The following is a 15,986-nucleotide window of genomic DNA, read 5'->3' as shown; positions in this document are numbered from 1 at the left end:
TTATTTGTATCACTGCGATAACATTTGGACGAGCCATTTGAACCAACATACCTACATTGATCGGCTCTCTGTTTATATTACAGTATATGCGCTACTCAAATTTCTTAGCATTTAAGTCGATTGTACAAATTGTTTTCAGCTTAATTGAATTGAAATACATAAAATGCGAAGTATATTATCAACATAATTCAAAATTGACAATATTTTAAAATCGTTTAAAATACTTGCACGAAAAAATTGCACTTGTTAATCATTTCAATTTCGTTCGATTACTTTTCAATGTAATCAACAACAAACCGTGTGCAAAAAAAGTGATTGACTGAAAAGTGACAGTCGAAATCAACTGAAAATGATTTTTTTTTAATTGTAGCTGTTTATCCAGTTGACTATAGTCGTATATTTATCTGATTCCGAACACAAAACTAATTTGGGACGATAGATAGCTCTAGTCAACTGTGATTGAAGTTGATTTGACTTATATTTTTCTGTACTGAAATCGATTGAAACGTCAAACAAATCAACTTTACAGTACTGCTCAAAAGTATTAGAACAAAAATAAAAAATACATTTTTTTTTATATATTACATCATTTATTAAAATAAAATGTATTTTTTTTTTTATATTTTGTTCTAATATTTTTGAGCAGTACTGTAAATAACTTCAATCTCAGTTGACTTAAGTCGATAACGCCCAAAATTAGGTAACTAATTAGTTAGTCAATAATTTTGTACATTAAGTAACATAATCTCAGATTTATCATTGGATTGGGCTTAATTTAATTTCCAGATAAAATAGTTTTGGCCAAGAAGTTGATTGAAATAGAGGCTAATGTTAGTGCAGAAGATAAGGATAAACAAACGCCGCTCCATCTAGCTTCGGACAAAGGTAATAGTCCAAACTATCGAGCGAAACTACGAATTCATTTTAAAGTTTGACTTTTTAATTTCCAGGTTGGATGGATGTGGCCGAACTTCTTATCAATCGTGGAGCTAATGTTAACTCAGAAGATAAAAATAAAGAGACGCCGCTTCATGTAGCTGTAGGAAATGGTAATAGTGTTATGGCAATATGTGTATACTATAAAGTTCATAATCCAAAAAAATCCGATAAATATATGCTTTGACTTCCAGGTATGAAGGATACGGTTGAACTTCTCATCAAGTATGGGGCTAATATTAATGCAGAAGACAAAGATAAACAAACGCCACTACACGAAGCTGTAAGAAAAGGTGATAGTCCAAATTATTTAATGGAACTATGGATTCTTTATAATATTTGATTCCTTGCTTTCAAGATCGGATCGATTTGGTAAAACTTTTTATCAATCATGGGGCTAATATTAATGCAGAAGATAACGATAAACGGACGCCGCTACATGAAGCTGCACAAAATTGTAATAGCCCAAATTATCTAGTGGGCTCTATGAATTTTTTTCGCTAGACTTTTGGTCGCGGCGACCAAAAAACAGTTTTAGCAAAGAAAAATAGTCGCTACAATATAGAATTTTGGTCGCGACGAGAAATATAAGGGCGCGATCAAAATTCCCGCAGCTAAAATTCATAGAGCCGAAATATGCATTTTTTAATGTTTGATTCTTTGCTTTCCAGATGGGATTAAAATGACCACATTTCTTATCAGTCATGGGGCTAATATAAGTGCGGAAGATAAAGATAAAAAAACGCCGCTCCATGAATGTGCTGCTTCAATATTTGGTAATAGTCCAAATTACATAGAGGAACGATGAAATCCTTTTAATTTTTGAATTCTTTTTAACATTTGATTCTTTGCTTTCCAGGTCGGAAGAATTCGACTGAACTTCTCATCAATCGTGGTGCTAATATGAATGCAGAAGATAAAGATAAACAAACGCCGCTACATGTAGCTGCAAAATGGGGTAAATGTACAAGCTATCGAGTGGAACTATGAATTCCTTTCTAATATTTTGATTCTTTGTTTTCCAGATCGAAAGAAAATGGCTGAACTTCTAATTAATTGGACAGAAAATGAAGATAAACTCAATAATGAGACTAATATTAATGCAGAACAATTGGCGCTTTTTGTAGCTGTAGAAAATGGTAATATTGCAAATTATTTTGTCGAACTATGAATTTCATTCAATTATTATTTATTCATTCACGATTAAGTAATATCAAATGGTCTCATTTAATGTTTGATTCTTTGTTTTCCAGCTCACAAGGAAATGGTAAAACTTCTCATCAGTCGTGGGGCTAATATTAATGCAGAAGATAAAGATAAACAAACGCCACTACATGTAGCTGCAAGAATGGGTAATGTAGTGTAAACTTTTGAGTGGAACTATGAATTCCTTTTAATATTTTATTCATTGACTTCCAGGTAATAAGAAGGTGGCTGAACTTCTCATCAGTCATGGGGCTAATATTAATGCAGAAGATAAAGATAAAGAGACGCCTATATCAAAAGCTACAAAAAACGGTAATAGTGCAAACTATCGACTTGAACTATGAATTTCTTTTAATATTTAATTCTTTGCTTTCCAGGTCAGAAGGAAATGGCTGAACTTCTCATCAATCATGGGGCTAATATTATTAATGCAATTGATAAAGATGAACAAACGCCGCTCCATGTAGATGCACAAAGTGGTAATTAAAAATGGAACTTTGAATTCCTTTTAATATATGATTCTTTGATTTCCAGGTTGGAAGAGTGTTGTTGAATTTCTCATCAATCTAGTGGTTAATATTAATACGGAGCATCAAGATAAGAGAACGCCGCATGTAGCTGCGAAATATGGTAATTCATAAATTCAATTATATATATAGAATTGCTTTCAATCACGCACACCAATTGATTTCTGTTTAAGTGGTTTCGTTACTTATGTATTACTGACAGAAATATTTGGTGTACAAACATCAAACAGTTGTAGACGGTTGTAGATTTCTGTTTTTGCACACTTATTCAAACTTTTCACGTGTAAAAACAAAAACAAATAGAGCTTGTCGAACATAAATGGAAAAGCAACCGCATTCAAATATAGGCGAATGATAAATCCTCTTACATAGCAACCCAATTTATGTAAGTGTCAAGGACAAAATCTGTAATATCATGAAACTCAGATTGTTTTTTTTCTTCTTCTGTGTAATTTTTCTTCTACCTATCTCTTGCTTTTATTTCAAATGTTTGTTTTCGTTTTTTTTTTTTGCTTTTTTAAGCGATATGTGACGATGCCAAAGGGAATTCGAAAACGTTACTTTACATTTACGTACATAAGTAGTAATTTTTCGTTTTATTCGAATCGCACACAAAACACACACAACTTTACTTTTGTTTTAGAGCCTTTTCATAGGACAAGTATAGTTGTCAGACATTGAATGGCGCTGTATCTATCCTATAAACATCGAACTAATGAAAATGTGTGGTGGTTCATGTCTTATTTAATATACAATAGTGGAAATTTATCCAATGCACAAACCATTTCTTCTAGTTCCTCACCATTTCTTCTAGTTCCTCTTACATTAGCGTAGGGGGATTCTTCTAAAGTTCAGAGAATGACGTTTGCATATAAATACATATAAAAGACACTTTTAGGCTCGTCCTATGAGCCTTTTGCACTTATACATTAATTGTAGCTGGCGGGCAATTAGAAATCATTATATTTTGTACGCATCGCTAAAATTTAGAGTGATTGAACGCATGAAATTGGGAAATGTATAAATAAAAATTTGAATTTTTCCACAAATATTTGTGATTGCAGTTTGTGGAAAACGTATGTATCCACAGCCAAGGATTGTCGGTGGTTCGGAAGCACCATTTGGAAAGTGGCCATGGCAAATATCATTGTGTCATTGGAAATATGCAAATATCTATGAACATAAATGCGGTGCAACATTACTCAACGAGAATTGGGCCATTACCGCTGCTCATTGTGTTAATAAGTAAGTGTTGATTTTACCTTTTTTTAATTTTCATTGGAAATTTTGAAAAATCGGAACCAAAACCATAGTCTCATGGGGCGAATCGCGCTAGTGAATACTAGAAAAACTAGTAAATCTAGTGTGAAGAATGACGTCATAAACGAAGCCAACTTCACACCAAAGGCCATATAATTAATAAGAAAAACTACTGTGCGCCAAATTCACGCACTAGAATTTCTAGTTTTTCTAGTGAAATCTGATCAAAAACTAGCTGCAATAGAATTTCGTGACTGACCCCATGCACAGTCTCCAACTACAATTTACAACGAAAAGAAACAAAAAATAAAATAAATTTTTTTAAATACGTTTGATTCTATTGAATTTTTGTAGTGTACCACCGTCCAATTTGTTATTGCGATTGGGTGAAAACGATTTGGATGTGGAAGATGAACCATATTTGTATCAAGAGCGTCGTATTCGAATTGTTGTATCCCATCCACAATTTGATCGGCGCACATACGAATACGATTTGGCATTATTACGTTTCTATGAACCGGTCGTTTTTCAACCTAACATCATTCCAGTTTGTCTACCCGATTCCGATGAAAACTTCATTGGACGAACGGCATTTGTAACGGGTTGGGGAAAATTAAAAGATGGTGAGCTAATCGCATATTGTGTCATAATTGTTACATTATTCGCCATTATCGTAACTATTTGTACAAATATCCGTGTGAATGTGTCATTATTGATGTCATTGTCATCTTTGTGTAGCGCATCTAACACATTTAGCAATGTATATGGATTTTTAATTGCTTGTTGTCGTTTCATTCCAAAGTTTTGCGTATTTTTGTTTTCTTTTTTTATTGTATTGTTTTGCATATTTGAGAAAAAACCAACACATTTATTATGATCGGCGTGCATTCGTCGGCATCTATTTGAAATTTGGAGTTGTTGTTAATGTTTTTTTTTTTTTTGTGTGACAGATGGACCTTTGCCGAGCGTTTTACAAGAAGTCTCTGTACCTGTCATCAATAACACATTATGCGAAGAAATGTATCGAATTGCTGGCCACAATGAGTATATTCCACACATATTCATTTGTGCCGGTTTTCAAAAAGGTGGCCATGATGCCTGTGATGGTAGTTTCATCGATTTCATTAAAGAAAAAAATTGCAAATATTTTGCATGCCCATTTTTAACGGGAATTTGTTTCGGTGTTTACAGGGGACTCTGGAGGTCCGCTTGTAATTCAACGGAACGACAAACGTTTTCTGTTGGCTGGAGTCATTAGTTGAGGACACATTTGTGCTGCACCCAATCAACCCGGCGTAAGTTTTTCTACAAAGAGACAAACAAAAGTTTTTTTGATTTATTTTACAAAAACCTTACCATTTATTTTATTTACAGGCTTATACAAGAATATCCGAGTTCCGTGAATGGATTAATCAATTGACTCAGGAGGACACCTAACCTCAATATGTTCCTGCTGCTGCTGCTGCACAGCAGAACAATAAAACCACGCAATCGCATTCGTAAAAAACTTACATTTTTAAATTTAATTTCAATTTTAATTTAGTTTTATTAATAAAATAAAAACAAAAATAATGAGCCGTCATTAGGTGCAAAAAATAGAAATGTTATCCAAAGCGAGTCGACCTTTGTGTCGAAAAAATAGAAATGTTATCCAAAGCTTTGCAGCGGTATAGACGTATGAAATCACACTAGCCGCTGAGTAATTGAATTATAATATTTATTTTATTAAATAATTCGTCACGATATTATTTTTTTTATCTTTTTTGTTCACAATCACATTGTTTTTTTTTTTATATTTCTAAATAAATAAATCTCGTACAAAATGTAATACAATAACTGTCAAGTGTAGTTTTGTGAATAGGAATTTGCCAGTTTTCCATGTGGCCCGCCTGTCAAAGCGCTGTCGTCGACTTGTTCGACGGATTTGGTCCCCTTGAAAAATAAATTTTCATCATAATATATTTGTCCCTTTGACTCTGGTCAAAGAACAAAACGCAGAACATTTTGATTCACGCATGGTGTGCTTCAAGTGTTCTACTCAAGCAATGCAATTGTGACCAAATCGAAATTTGTTCTGTTTTTCAAAGGCCCGAATATCCATAAAATGGATAAAACACCGATTTCTGTCTTTTTTTTTTAGTTCTGTCGATTTTATACGGAATAAGAAAAACAGCTGTATAGAAAAAAAATCCAGAATTTTTAAGGACTTATATTGTCTTTTTGGCTCTAATTTCAATAAAATCAATATAAACGCTCGAAAACTAGATATTTGTCGTACTTTGAGTTACCCCCATAGGACGAGCCTAAAAGTGTCTTTTATATGTATTTATATGCAAACGTCATTCTCTGAACTTTAGAAGAATCCCCCTACACTAATGTAAGAGGAACTAGAAGAAATGGTTTGTGCATTGGATACATTTCCACTATTGTATATTAAAAAAGACATGAACCACCACACATTTTCATTAGTTCGATGTTTATAGGATAGATACAGCGCCATTCAATGTCTGACAACTATACTTGTCCTATGGTTACCCAAACTGTACAATTTTGTACAGAAAACGTTAGAATTTGAAATTGGATGGAATAGCAGCGATTTAATGCGATTGAAAATGAGTTTGCGCAAGAGAAGCAACACATGGTCGTACAAATTCAAATGCATTGTTCTCTGAATGTTAAAGCTGATGAACAATGTTGTTTGGCAATGTGAGACGCGAGAGCGGGGATTTTGTATGTAAACATATGACGAGGGGTTGTTTATATGCCATTGTGTTTTGCAAGCATTTTTACTCATACATTCACGTATTGAGACAGACAGACAGATACACCACCGCATGCACAAAACAAAAAACGTAAACATATTAATCATCAGACGCGCTGAATGTTGACGTTGTGCATTTGAGAGTCTCTGTTCATATTGTGTGACGTGATTATTTTTTTTTTTCGTTTTGAAAATTGAAAAAATTAATTCGAGTGTTGTTTACCAATTGAAAGTGTTTTTTTTTGGACGTCGATTGAAGTGTGAATATGGCAGAAGATGTTGTTGCGCAAACGGCTGAGGGTGATAAAAAAATCGTCCATACATATCCCTTGGTAAAGGTAATTTCAAAATCTTTTTTTTTTGCATTGATAAAGTAAATGAATGAAAAAATAAACGACCAAAAATGCCACAAGCTTAATTAAATTTGACTGCCTGCGGATTGGTTTGTTTGATCAATGTAACCGACACAAATTAAACCTGCCACCGATGGCACGCGATTTTTTGGTTGTTTGTTGATTTATTGTCATACTAATTTTCTACCGAAAATGACTAACGCAATACAATAAACTTTTCTCACTCCAATTACGTCAAACATCGCTATTGCCACTGCACAATGGCCTAATATACATATATATGTTCAGTATTCGGATATGCCAGAAGAAATGAAACTGGAATGCGTCGAACTTAGTATGACTGCTTGCGAGAAGTTCCAAAACAATTATGAGGTGGGTGGCTTGTTCATGATTTCTTCTTTTCCTCAATACCAATAAAATGATGAGATATTTTTTTGTTTTCGTTTTCGTTTTTAGTCACTTTGTGAATTGATTTATTTAACGTGACTCTTAATTCGTTTATATTATTTTCTACCAATTTTTAATTGATTAGACGGCGGCGCGAACGATTAAAGAAGCAATGGATAAAAAGTATGGAGTTTATTGGCATGTGGTTGTTGGAGAAGGATTTGGCTTTGAAGTATCATACGAAACAAAAAATATGCTCTATCTATTTTTTGCTGGAAACATTGCCATTTGCCTATGGAAGTGCTCTTAAATATTAAATAATTTTTTTCTTCCGAACCATTTTTCACTATTTCTCACAAAACAACGCCGCCAAACATCAATTGATATGTGAACACGACGACAATTAAGCAATACCGCATTCAAAACAAAATAATTAAGCAATTCCATACATATTGTACAAATTTTTTTCGCTTCAATAAGATCGGGTTAAATAAACGGATATTTTTTGTATATCACCTTTTAACGAATGAGAAAAATCGGATTTAATTTGATTTAGATTTATTGTTTACAGATAGACCTTTTCTTAGAGCAACAATATATGTGCGGAGGAGCGCTCTGCACAGGAGATGGAGGAGCATCCAGAGAGAGATTAATAATATTATGAAATTTAATGATATCTCAGAGCGCGCTTCTCCTTAGATGGATTGATGATTGAGAAACATAGTCTCTGATTGTTTTTGACAAAGAAATTCAAGATTTAAGGAGAATGAAAATTTTGTGATGGTTGATTAAGTTGAAATGGTAAATACTATTTACTCTTTCCGCAATTTCATTTTTATATTCTGTAAATTTCACCTCGACAAAGTAAGTTTAACCAGTAGGAAAAGAACTCACTCTCTCCATGTTAAAAGCGGAAATGGTTTTCGGCTTCAATTTTGTTTGCAAAAAAAGAATCAAAATACCCAAAAAATATCTATTGGTTCGTTTTTTTCATTGAAAATTGTCACTATAATATAATATTGCGTACATTTCTTTTGATTTGTATGATTTGTTTCATATACACTGTTACTTAATTTGGTTAATATTAGAAGATTAGAACAGTATGAATTCCACGTTATAAATGTCATTCATTAAACTCATCTTAATTAATGTCATTAAAAAGAATACTTTTAATTTGTTTCTTTTTTTGAAAGTCTCATCTTGTTAAGGCCGTCGATAGCAATGAAGAACAATTAGAGTCTTGAACAATTCCTTACAATTGCGAGCGAGATTCCTGCATTGCTTTTTATTGTCTTATTTAGTTTTTATTCGCATTTGATTATAATATTGTTAAATTCTTCAATTTGTTTCATTATTATTATTATTTTTGTATGGTTTATGAATGAATAAAAACAAATATTTTTTTTCTCGCTTCAAAATAACATTTGGAATTAAAATAAAAATAATATAAAATAATATGAAATACAATTTAGCAAAAAAAAAAAAACATAATATATAAATTAAAATTAAAAAAATTGAGCACAAAAAGGGAGAGGAAAAGTAAAATCCTACAAAAAATGACTGAAAGAGTGAAAAACAGAGCTCATTGATTTTCGTTAGCATTTTTTTCGAATTTCGAAAATTTCGAATGGCCAATTTTGGATTAGATCAAAAAAATGTTTCATTATGGCATATGAAATCAACAGCAATCGATATTGAATATGAATCGAATCATTGAAATTGAGTGACAAGCATTTTTGTTGCCATCGCCAGATTATAAGCAACATTTCGTACTTCTTGCATGTACAAATCAATTGATGCGCTATCATGATGAGTTATTGATTGTTGCAGACCATTGCAATCCTTTTGTAAGTGAGCTGTATTTTGATTCAACTGTCGTATTGCATTATGTATTGTTTCATTGGTGATCGTCTGCAAAAAGATGTGTTTTTTCAATGGTAAATGTTTTCGTTTAAATGACATGAAGAATAAGAAGAAAATCAATACCCCTGGAAAAATGGCCGTTAGCTCAGATACAGCGACTCGAATTCGTTCGGCACAACCAGGCACAAATACATCCTTCGCTGTCACTTCTTGCATAACTGACCAAAGCTCTTGAATGCGACGCGTGACTACTTCGGTTCGATACTTTACGTCGTCAGAGTTCGGCAATGTACTTTGCCCATTGGTCATGGCGGGCACAGTTGTATCCGATGTTTGCGGCTGTGGCTGACCATCGATCATTTGATACATACTGTTTGCGGTGCGATTATCATGATTTTGTTGTGATTTTGTTGCATTTGGCCCTTCACGTGTCTCATACATACTGACTGGTCGTTTATTATATCCTGTAGCCGAAAGTAAGTCATTATTCGGTGTTTCATCAGCACCGACACATTCAACCGACTTTCCATTTCCATTTATATGCACATCATCAATTCGTCTAAGGAAAATAAGAACAAACATTTTGTTTGCAAAAAAGGCCGACACATATTCTCTATCATTTTTTTTACTTACAATGGCACATCGAATGCACTTATCGAAGACGAGTCGATTCGTGATTTCAATTGACAATTTTCGGTTAGCAGCTTTTTCACCAGCATTTTCAATTCGTCAATTTCATAGAATGAATCCTTGAAAAAGTTATTAAAATAAAATTAATTGTTTCGAAGAATTTTTTTTTGTCAAAAAAGTAAGCTTACTTGTAATTTTCGTCGTAATGTTTCAACCTCCTGTTTTCCCGGCTCTTGATTGGTGCCCACCTTTTGATTTCAATTGCGATAAGAATTTATTCAATCAGAATCAGTGTGTAAAAAACGAAATTATTTGAAATTCCTTATCGATATTACACCATTACCGAGCATTACCGAGCATGAATTTCAATGTGATCATGATATGCAATAATAACATTAAGAGTGTGCATACATTACGAATTACGGGATAAACACACAAACAGGACGATTAGTTAGAGAATAAACGCAACGGTAAATGACATTTCATTTTGACGATCGATTTTATTACACAGAGTCAGTACAAATGTTAAAAGAAAATTATGAATTGAATGCAAATAAAGCGTGTATATGATATAATACGTTCGTTTCATTTCTCACTGATGATTCAATATTTATTAGTAAAAACAATACAATTACATGATTTATACATATAATATATAAATTTCGTTAGTTTATGAGGCAGAAAGCGAATACTACGTCTAGATTCCCATATTACCAGTTGTTTTTATTGAGCTATCTATAACCATAAATTATATATTATTCTCAATAGAATGTATTTTTTTTTTAATTTCAAATAAAATTCGTTTATGTACAGAAGCATTTTAACTGCATGAATATGTAAGTGGTATATGGTCTATATGACGGAATAAATATATCTATGTAAATGGGCATAACAAAATGTTTTATAAAGTTCAAGATGCACAATTATGATAAAGTGGTTAGATAATATATGTTCCAAATTGTACTTTGGGGCTTTGTTTGGGGATCGGGTTTTATTGCGATTACATAAAACAAATATAAATATAGAGAGATTCATTTTATCAACAGTAAATCCAAGTCCAACACCATTAGTTTCGATAGAAATTTTAGTTTAGGCTTTGTTTATCTTAGCTTATATACTAACTAAAAACGGTTTTTTAATTGTTAAATATCGTTTGCAATTGTTATCAATAAATACATACAGACTAAATTTGTTTATGGTTTTAAATATTTAGTTACTACATTACATTTCCAAATCCCTTAAGCCAAAATTGAAAAAACGATATTGTTTTTTTTTTGTTAAATTAGCAAATTAGTGGACTTTTTTGAGGTGGGGGGACGAAAAATACAATTGGGGTTATTCGATCGAATAATATGTGAATGTTATTTGTTATATTAATTATTTCACATGTGCCACACATTAATGATTCCGGGTCAAACACATACACCGAGACACCAACAATAGCCAAATTAACCAATGCTATTGATTTTCAATGGTTTTTTATTATGTGCTGTTGACATTACCTGTTGTTGGCCGACAATTGGCGAAACACTTTGATTCAATGGCGTAAGCGCAGCATAGTCATCATCGGACGCGACCGCATCGTATAATGGTTCGTCATCCGATAAATTCGATAGACGTTCTAAATGATGGTGTTGTATTTTGGTATTTGATATACTTGACATATCAATCATTGGAGCATCTACATTTCGGACAATTACCGGGAAGAAATTGTTAATTTTTTTTTTTTGCTTATTTAAACTTTGAACTCTTCATGCGACTACTTTCTATACCAGCCGCAAATCAAAGACCGAAAATTTTACGAATTTGTTTGCTTGTTCGTTAATTTTGTTAAGAGACCAAATTTCCTTTCGTATGTCCAAATATTGGTAAATTTTTGAAATTTTAAAAATAAATGAATTTTTCCATTTTTTTCCAAATTAATTGGTTTAAATTGTAAAATTTTGAAAAATGACCATATTTCGGTCAAAACCAAAAAAAAAATGTGGTTAGGTGTTAATTTTGTGAGTGCCTTCAAAATAAGCAAAAATTTCGGAGCACTAGAAAACTTTACCTAATGGTCGTAATGCGGCCATATTTTGACGTCGCTTGGCATCGATGAGCACATCTGTTATTAATCCCATAAACTCGTTCGGACTGAAACGTGCCAATTTTTGACGGCCTTGATTTCGTGTTGCGCTCAAATGTGGATTCGTTGGCAAAAATGGGACCGCACCAATTTCCGGATTTAATGCACTCGTCGCCCAAACTGCAAAGAATTTCCGAATTCGTGATTTAATAAATGGCGAGATAAAATGATGGAGAAAAAATAAAGTTCAACTCACTGGCTTCGGTTTCACGTCGATCAACTTCATCGTATAGATCCATGACCAATTCTTCAAACATTTTATTTGGTACGAGTTGTAGTTTTCCGCGTGCAATTTTCAGTTGTTCACTAATTTCTGTGCCACCTTGATCGGGTATCAGAAGATGATTTGATGTTGAATGATCGGGTTTTTTACCAATCAAAAAATGCGTCAAACGATCTGTTACTTCGTATGTGGCTTCAATGAGCCGATCAGCAATGACTGTGTGTTTATTTTGTTTTGCAATTTCATGTGCTGTATTCCCTTTTGAATCTTTTGCTGTCAAATCAGCACCGTACACAATTAACAACTCCACCTGCGACGCTTGGCCTGCTTTGGCCGCCATGTGTAATGCCGTTGAACCTTTTTCCTTTTAGATAAAATCAACAAAATGCATATGAATAAATTGAAATTCATAAAATAAAAGCCAATCACAATCACAACCAAGACAAACCTCATGAAAATAACATGGATCGGCTCCTTGTACAAGTAGCCGTAATGATGTTTCCAAATTTGGTGATCGTACGCTGGCATGTAATTGTTTGCTTAGTTCATGTTCCAAATTGCCTGGTCCGCCGTCACCGTCAACTTGCTGTGGATTTGGTTTCAATATAAACGATAAATTCACATGTTTGGCACGAATAAATTCGGCTTTTGTCGGATGCAATGGATCTTTTGGCGATGGTTTTCGTTTAAGATTTTTCGGTGCAACGGCATCCATTAAGCAATGTTCCCACACGCTATTTGCACCATGAGCATTGATTGCATTGACATAATTGAGTACAGCCGGTGACCAGCTTCCTTGTCGCAACGATTTCACTTGTGATATATGTCTGCCCAGACTACGATGAATCGAACAACATTCAGCACACAATAAAATTCCACGATTTATCGATGCCCATGATGGATCTGATTATAAACAATGAGCAGATAATGTACAAACAATAAAATCGCATTATTATGCATTAGAAATGGTCGTCAATAAACAACATTATCGGTCGTCGTTTCAGTCAATGCACCGCGATTGACATAATAGTCATTTAGTAAAGTATAACATTGAATTTATATATAAATATATATATAGAAAATGTAAACAAACCTGATGCACCACAATCACCACAAATTTCAAGCTGTGCACGCGATTTTATACGCGACATTCTCTTTCGCTTCTTTCAATTTTAGATCACACAAAAACAAAAAGACGACTAGAAAAAGAACGCACAATATCCAAAAACAAATGCCTTCGTTCACTTTACAAACGAAACACACGAGATGAACGAAAAAAAAGAAAACTTTATCGAATCCTCTTATTCACAACAATTATCATTTTGCTGACAAATTTTACAACCAAAAAATGTACAATGGTCAAATATTTAATGTGATCACTATTCACTGTTCACATTCAATTGCAGCAATGGTGAAGTGTTTTATGATAAATTTTCAAAAAAATTATCAGATTGCAAGCATAAACGAATACTGCAGTAGTGTTTAAGAAAGAGAATTAACAAGAGAGAGAAAGAGAGCCAAATGAAAATGAAAAATAAATGTTTTATTTTTAAAATCATAAGTGTATCAACTCACTGTATGCGTGTGTTTACGATATGCACCAACACAAACACATAGACAATTCAACGACTTTGTGTGTATATCTCTGTGTCTCTGTGTGTGTGGCGAGTATCGTCTCATTCAAAATTATCACAAACATTGTGACAAATTGACTCATGACTCTGAGGAGTACCTTATTGGTTTGAGAGAACTGTCACACGCACGCACACACACATATATCAACGTGTTGTATCTTGCTCTGTTGTGGTGAATAGCATGTGTTCAATTTATGCCGCAAATTCACCACTTGAACAATGCTTTTCTATAAGATGTTTTACTGCAATTAAATTAAAACATGTTTCAAATGATATTTTTTTAGTTTTTTTTTTTTTTCAAAAGATATTAAATCGAAAGCTATATAGAGTCGTCATCTTATCATAAATATTGTTTAATCGATAACATGCCATTTGTATACGTTCGAGTCGACAATTTGGCAATGTTGTCCCCAATTCTAACCTCAATTCTTTAACATGCTGAATGAAATAATTTTGCACAACAATTCAAATGAAATAAACAAAACCAGCCCGAAATTCGGATAGACGTATTTTTTATGCTCAAAAGGTGTTTATTTTTTTCAACACAACATTCCGCATAGAATTAGGATTTTTTTTAAATTAATTTCATTTTTTAAAAAACAAAATTTCTTTCACGGGTGGTACAACTTCCAATGTGGGATACGCTTAAATTCTTGATGGATAGAGCATCTGAAAATAAGTAAAAAAGAAAGAAAGAGAGACAAACCAAATTAGATCGATTGAATTTCGAGTTCTGTATGTCAGTTTTTGACACCGATAATTGCGAGATCGAGAGAATCGAGTCGAATCAAAGCTCAGACGTGTTAAAAATTCCACATTTGTTTGTTCAGGTTTCAAATGTCTGCAAAGTATTTGGAGTCATCATTGTTGATTCATTGTTGCACTCGTTTTCTCTGTGTCATGGACGCATTTATCGATATCGATACAAATGTTTGTGATACACTTTTCAACTGATTCAAATAGCACTGTTCTTCTCTATATACTCACAATACGGATTGATTGTCCCATGGCGTGTCCTGGCAAATTCTTGCGGAATCGAGCGCGTACACAGCCAGTGCTACCGTGCAATCGGGTCACTTTTCCCCAAATGGCGCGTACTCGTGATTTGATGTATGGTTTTTGTGGTAAAGATTTGCGTGTTTTGGCTTTGAACACATACACGCATCGCTTGCCAACGTAAAAACTACCGTGTTGCTTCTTGCGGCAGCCATCAATCTACAAATTTAACAAAATATGATTAATTTCACTATGAGCATTTTTCTTTCTTTCTCTAATTCGGCATTTTCGCAATGTGCATACCTTCAAGATTGCTTGTCCTTCGTGTTGATTTCTCAATCCACGTTTGTAGCCAGTAAAAACGGCTTTAGCATACAAACGACCACGGGCTGGTGGACGTCTGGTTGAAACTAATTGTGTACGCTCAGCGGCTGCTGGAGCGGCTGCCTTTTCAGCTTTGCCAGCCTTCTTTGCAGCGGCAGCTGGGGCTGCGGGTGCAGATTGTGTATCAGCCATGTCAAATATTGAACTGTAACGAAACTGCAAAACAACCAACAAACAAAAAAGAAGGTTAGAGACTTTGCACAATCAAAATTAAAACTTTTTTTGTGGTTCTCGTCTTTCTACTTTAAATCGAAACAAAACACGATGTTGGTTTTAGGTTGTTAAACCATGAAAAAAATGAATGAAATAAGAACGAACTGTCACTCGGTCGAAGTGTTTAGCGCACAACAAAAATATCACTTGGTTTCTTTGAATGATTTGTTAAACATAAAATAAATCCTAATTCATCTGCCAAATTTTAAAGAATCGTTATTATTCTTCAATTAATTTTGCTACAATAAACGATATTCTTTGAAAATTTGTGAATATTTTCGTTGTGACACCGGAATTTTGTTGATTTTTTTCGAAAAATTTCACAAGACATCACCAATTCACATACGTACCGGATGCGTTTTCAATGGCGAAAGAATGTTTAAACCGTATGACACCGTACAGCAGCGCTTCTGTCAAACGCACATTGTATGGCATTCATAGGAACTATATGGGCGACAAAATCACAATGACACATGAACGGTGGG

At 33.6% G+C, this 15,986-nt stretch overlaps 4 protein-coding genes across 5 annotated transcripts in view; 2 read left to right on the top strand and 2 right to left on the bottom strand.

The window, feature by feature from the left end:
* The window catches only part of LOC116338545 (serine/threonine-protein phosphatase 6 regulatory ankyrin repeat subunit B-like), a 10,754-nt gene extending 5,321 nt beyond the window's left edge, over positions 1-5,433 (top strand). The window contains exons 2-17 of one of the 2 annotated variants that reach the window (XM_031763887.1): positions 787-885; positions 951-1,049; positions 1,131-1,229; positions 1,295-1,393; positions 1,608-1,712; positions 1,796-1,894; positions 1,962-2,075; positions 2,190-2,288; positions 2,356-2,454; positions 2,520-2,621; positions 2,677-2,772; positions 3,734-3,914; positions 4,284-4,552; positions 4,880-5,014; positions 5,121-5,224; positions 5,304-5,433. In XM_031763887.1, coding sequence (XP_031619747.1) covers positions 787-885; positions 951-1,049; positions 1,131-1,229; positions 1,295-1,393; positions 1,608-1,712; positions 1,796-1,894; positions 1,962-2,075; positions 2,190-2,288; positions 2,356-2,454; positions 2,520-2,621; positions 2,677-2,772; positions 3,734-3,914; positions 4,284-4,552; positions 4,880-5,014; positions 5,121-5,191 — 1,766 coding nt within the window. In that variant the 3' untranslated portion in view covers positions 5,192-5,224; positions 5,304-5,433. Of the gene's footprint in view, positions 1-786; positions 886-950; positions 1,050-1,130; positions 1,230-1,294; positions 1,394-1,607; positions 1,713-1,795; positions 1,895-1,961; positions 2,076-2,189; positions 2,289-2,355; positions 2,455-2,519; positions 2,622-2,676; positions 2,773-3,733; positions 3,915-4,283; positions 4,553-4,879; positions 5,036-5,120; positions 5,225-5,303 lie in introns of both variants that reach the window. The other variant, XM_031763886.1, reaches the window with a different exon arrangement.
* A 1,322-nt stretch (positions 5,434-6,755) lies between these two features.
* On the top strand, positions 6,756-7,923 carry LOC116338547 (dynein light chain 4, axonemal). Its single transcript, XM_031763888.1, has 3 exons — positions 6,756-7,028; positions 7,332-7,415; positions 7,576-7,923. The coding sequence occupies exons 1-3, from the start codon at positions 6,957-6,959 to the stop codon at positions 7,738-7,740; spliced, it is 321 nt and encodes a 106-aa protein (XP_031619748.1). The 5' UTR covers positions 6,756-6,956; the 3' UTR covers positions 7,741-7,923.
* A 1,029-nt stretch (positions 7,924-8,952) lies between these two features.
* On the bottom strand, positions 8,953-13,728 carry LOC116338544 (ARF GTPase-activating protein GIT2). The gene is made up of 9 exons (XM_031763885.1): positions 13,368-13,728; positions 12,723-13,177; positions 12,248-12,638; positions 11,977-12,171; positions 11,426-11,604; positions 10,112-10,171; positions 9,927-10,042; positions 9,417-9,852; positions 8,953-9,341 (listed from the first exon to the last, which is right to left on the bottom strand). Exons 1-9 carry the CDS (start codon positions 13,423-13,425, stop codon positions 9,141-9,143), a joined length of 2,091 nt encoding a protein of 696 aa, XP_031619745.1. The 5' UTR covers positions 13,426-13,728; the 3' UTR covers positions 8,953-9,140.
* A 757-nt stretch (positions 13,729-14,485) lies between these two features.
* Positions 14,486-15,954, bottom strand: LOC116338506 (60S ribosomal protein L35a). The gene is made up of 4 exons (XM_031763823.1): positions 15,852-15,954; positions 15,208-15,444; positions 14,896-15,123; positions 14,486-14,577 (listed from the first exon to the last, which is right to left on the bottom strand). Exons 2-4 carry the CDS (start codon positions 15,418-15,420, stop codon positions 14,554-14,556), a joined length of 465 nt encoding a protein of 154 aa, XP_031619683.1. The 5' UTR covers positions 15,421-15,444; positions 15,852-15,954; the 3' UTR covers positions 14,486-14,553.
* Between the last annotated feature and the right edge of the window lie 32 nt (positions 15,955-15,986).

The sequence above is a fragment of the Contarinia nasturtii genome, unplaced genomic scaffold, assembly GCF_009176525.2.
Source record: "Contarinia nasturtii isolate CC-2019 unplaced genomic scaffold, AAFC_CNas_1.1 Cnas_scaffold_414, whole genome shotgun sequence".
Taxonomy (NCBI): Eukaryota; Metazoa; Arthropoda; class Insecta; order Diptera; family Cecidomyiidae; genus Contarinia; species Contarinia nasturtii.
This window is presented reverse-complemented; position numbering and strand designations above follow the sequence as displayed.

What these genes read in the sequence shown, in the direction of transcription:
- LOC116338547 (XM_031763888.1), top strand. Translation starts at nt 6,957, where the DNA reads ATGGCAGAAGATGTTGTTGCGCAAACGGCTGAGGGTGATAAAAAAATC. An exon ending in ATACATATCCCTTGGTAAAG is followed by an intron (nt 7,029 to 7,331) that starts GTAATTTCAAAA and finishes ATATATGTTCAG; the next exon opens with TATTCGGATATGCCAGAAGA. An exon ending in AGTTCCAAAACAATTATGAG is followed by an intron (nt 7,416 to 7,575) that starts GTGGGTGGCTTG and finishes TTAATTGATTAG; the next exon opens with ACGGCGGCGCGAACGATTAA.
- LOC116338544 (XM_031763885.1), bottom strand. Translation starts at nt 13,425, where the DNA reads ATGTCGCGTATAAAATCGCGTGCACAGCTTGAAATTTGTGGTGATTGT. An exon ending in GGCCGCATTACGACCATTAG is followed by an intron (nt 11,605 to 11,976) that starts GTAAAGTTTTCT and finishes TCCGAAATGTAG; the next exon opens with ATGCTCCAATGATTGATATG. An exon ending in AGTGCATTCGATGTGCCATT is followed by an intron (nt 9,853 to 9,926) that starts GTAAGTAAAAAA and finishes TATTTTCCTTAG; the next exon opens with ACGAATTGATGATGTGCATA.
- LOC116338506 (XM_031763823.1), bottom strand. Translation starts at nt 15,420, where the DNA reads ATGGCTGATACACAATCTGCACCCGCAGCCCCAGCTGCCGCTGCAAAG. An exon ending in AAGGACAAGCAATCTTGAAG is followed by an intron (nt 15,124 to 15,207) that starts GTATGCACATTG and finishes TTAAATTTGTAG; the next exon opens with ATTGATGGCTGCCGCAAGAA. An exon ending in TGGGACAATCAATCCGTATT is followed by an intron (nt 14,578 to 14,895) that starts GTGAGTATATAG and finishes ACTTATTTTCAG; the next exon opens with ATGCTCTATCCATCAAGAAT.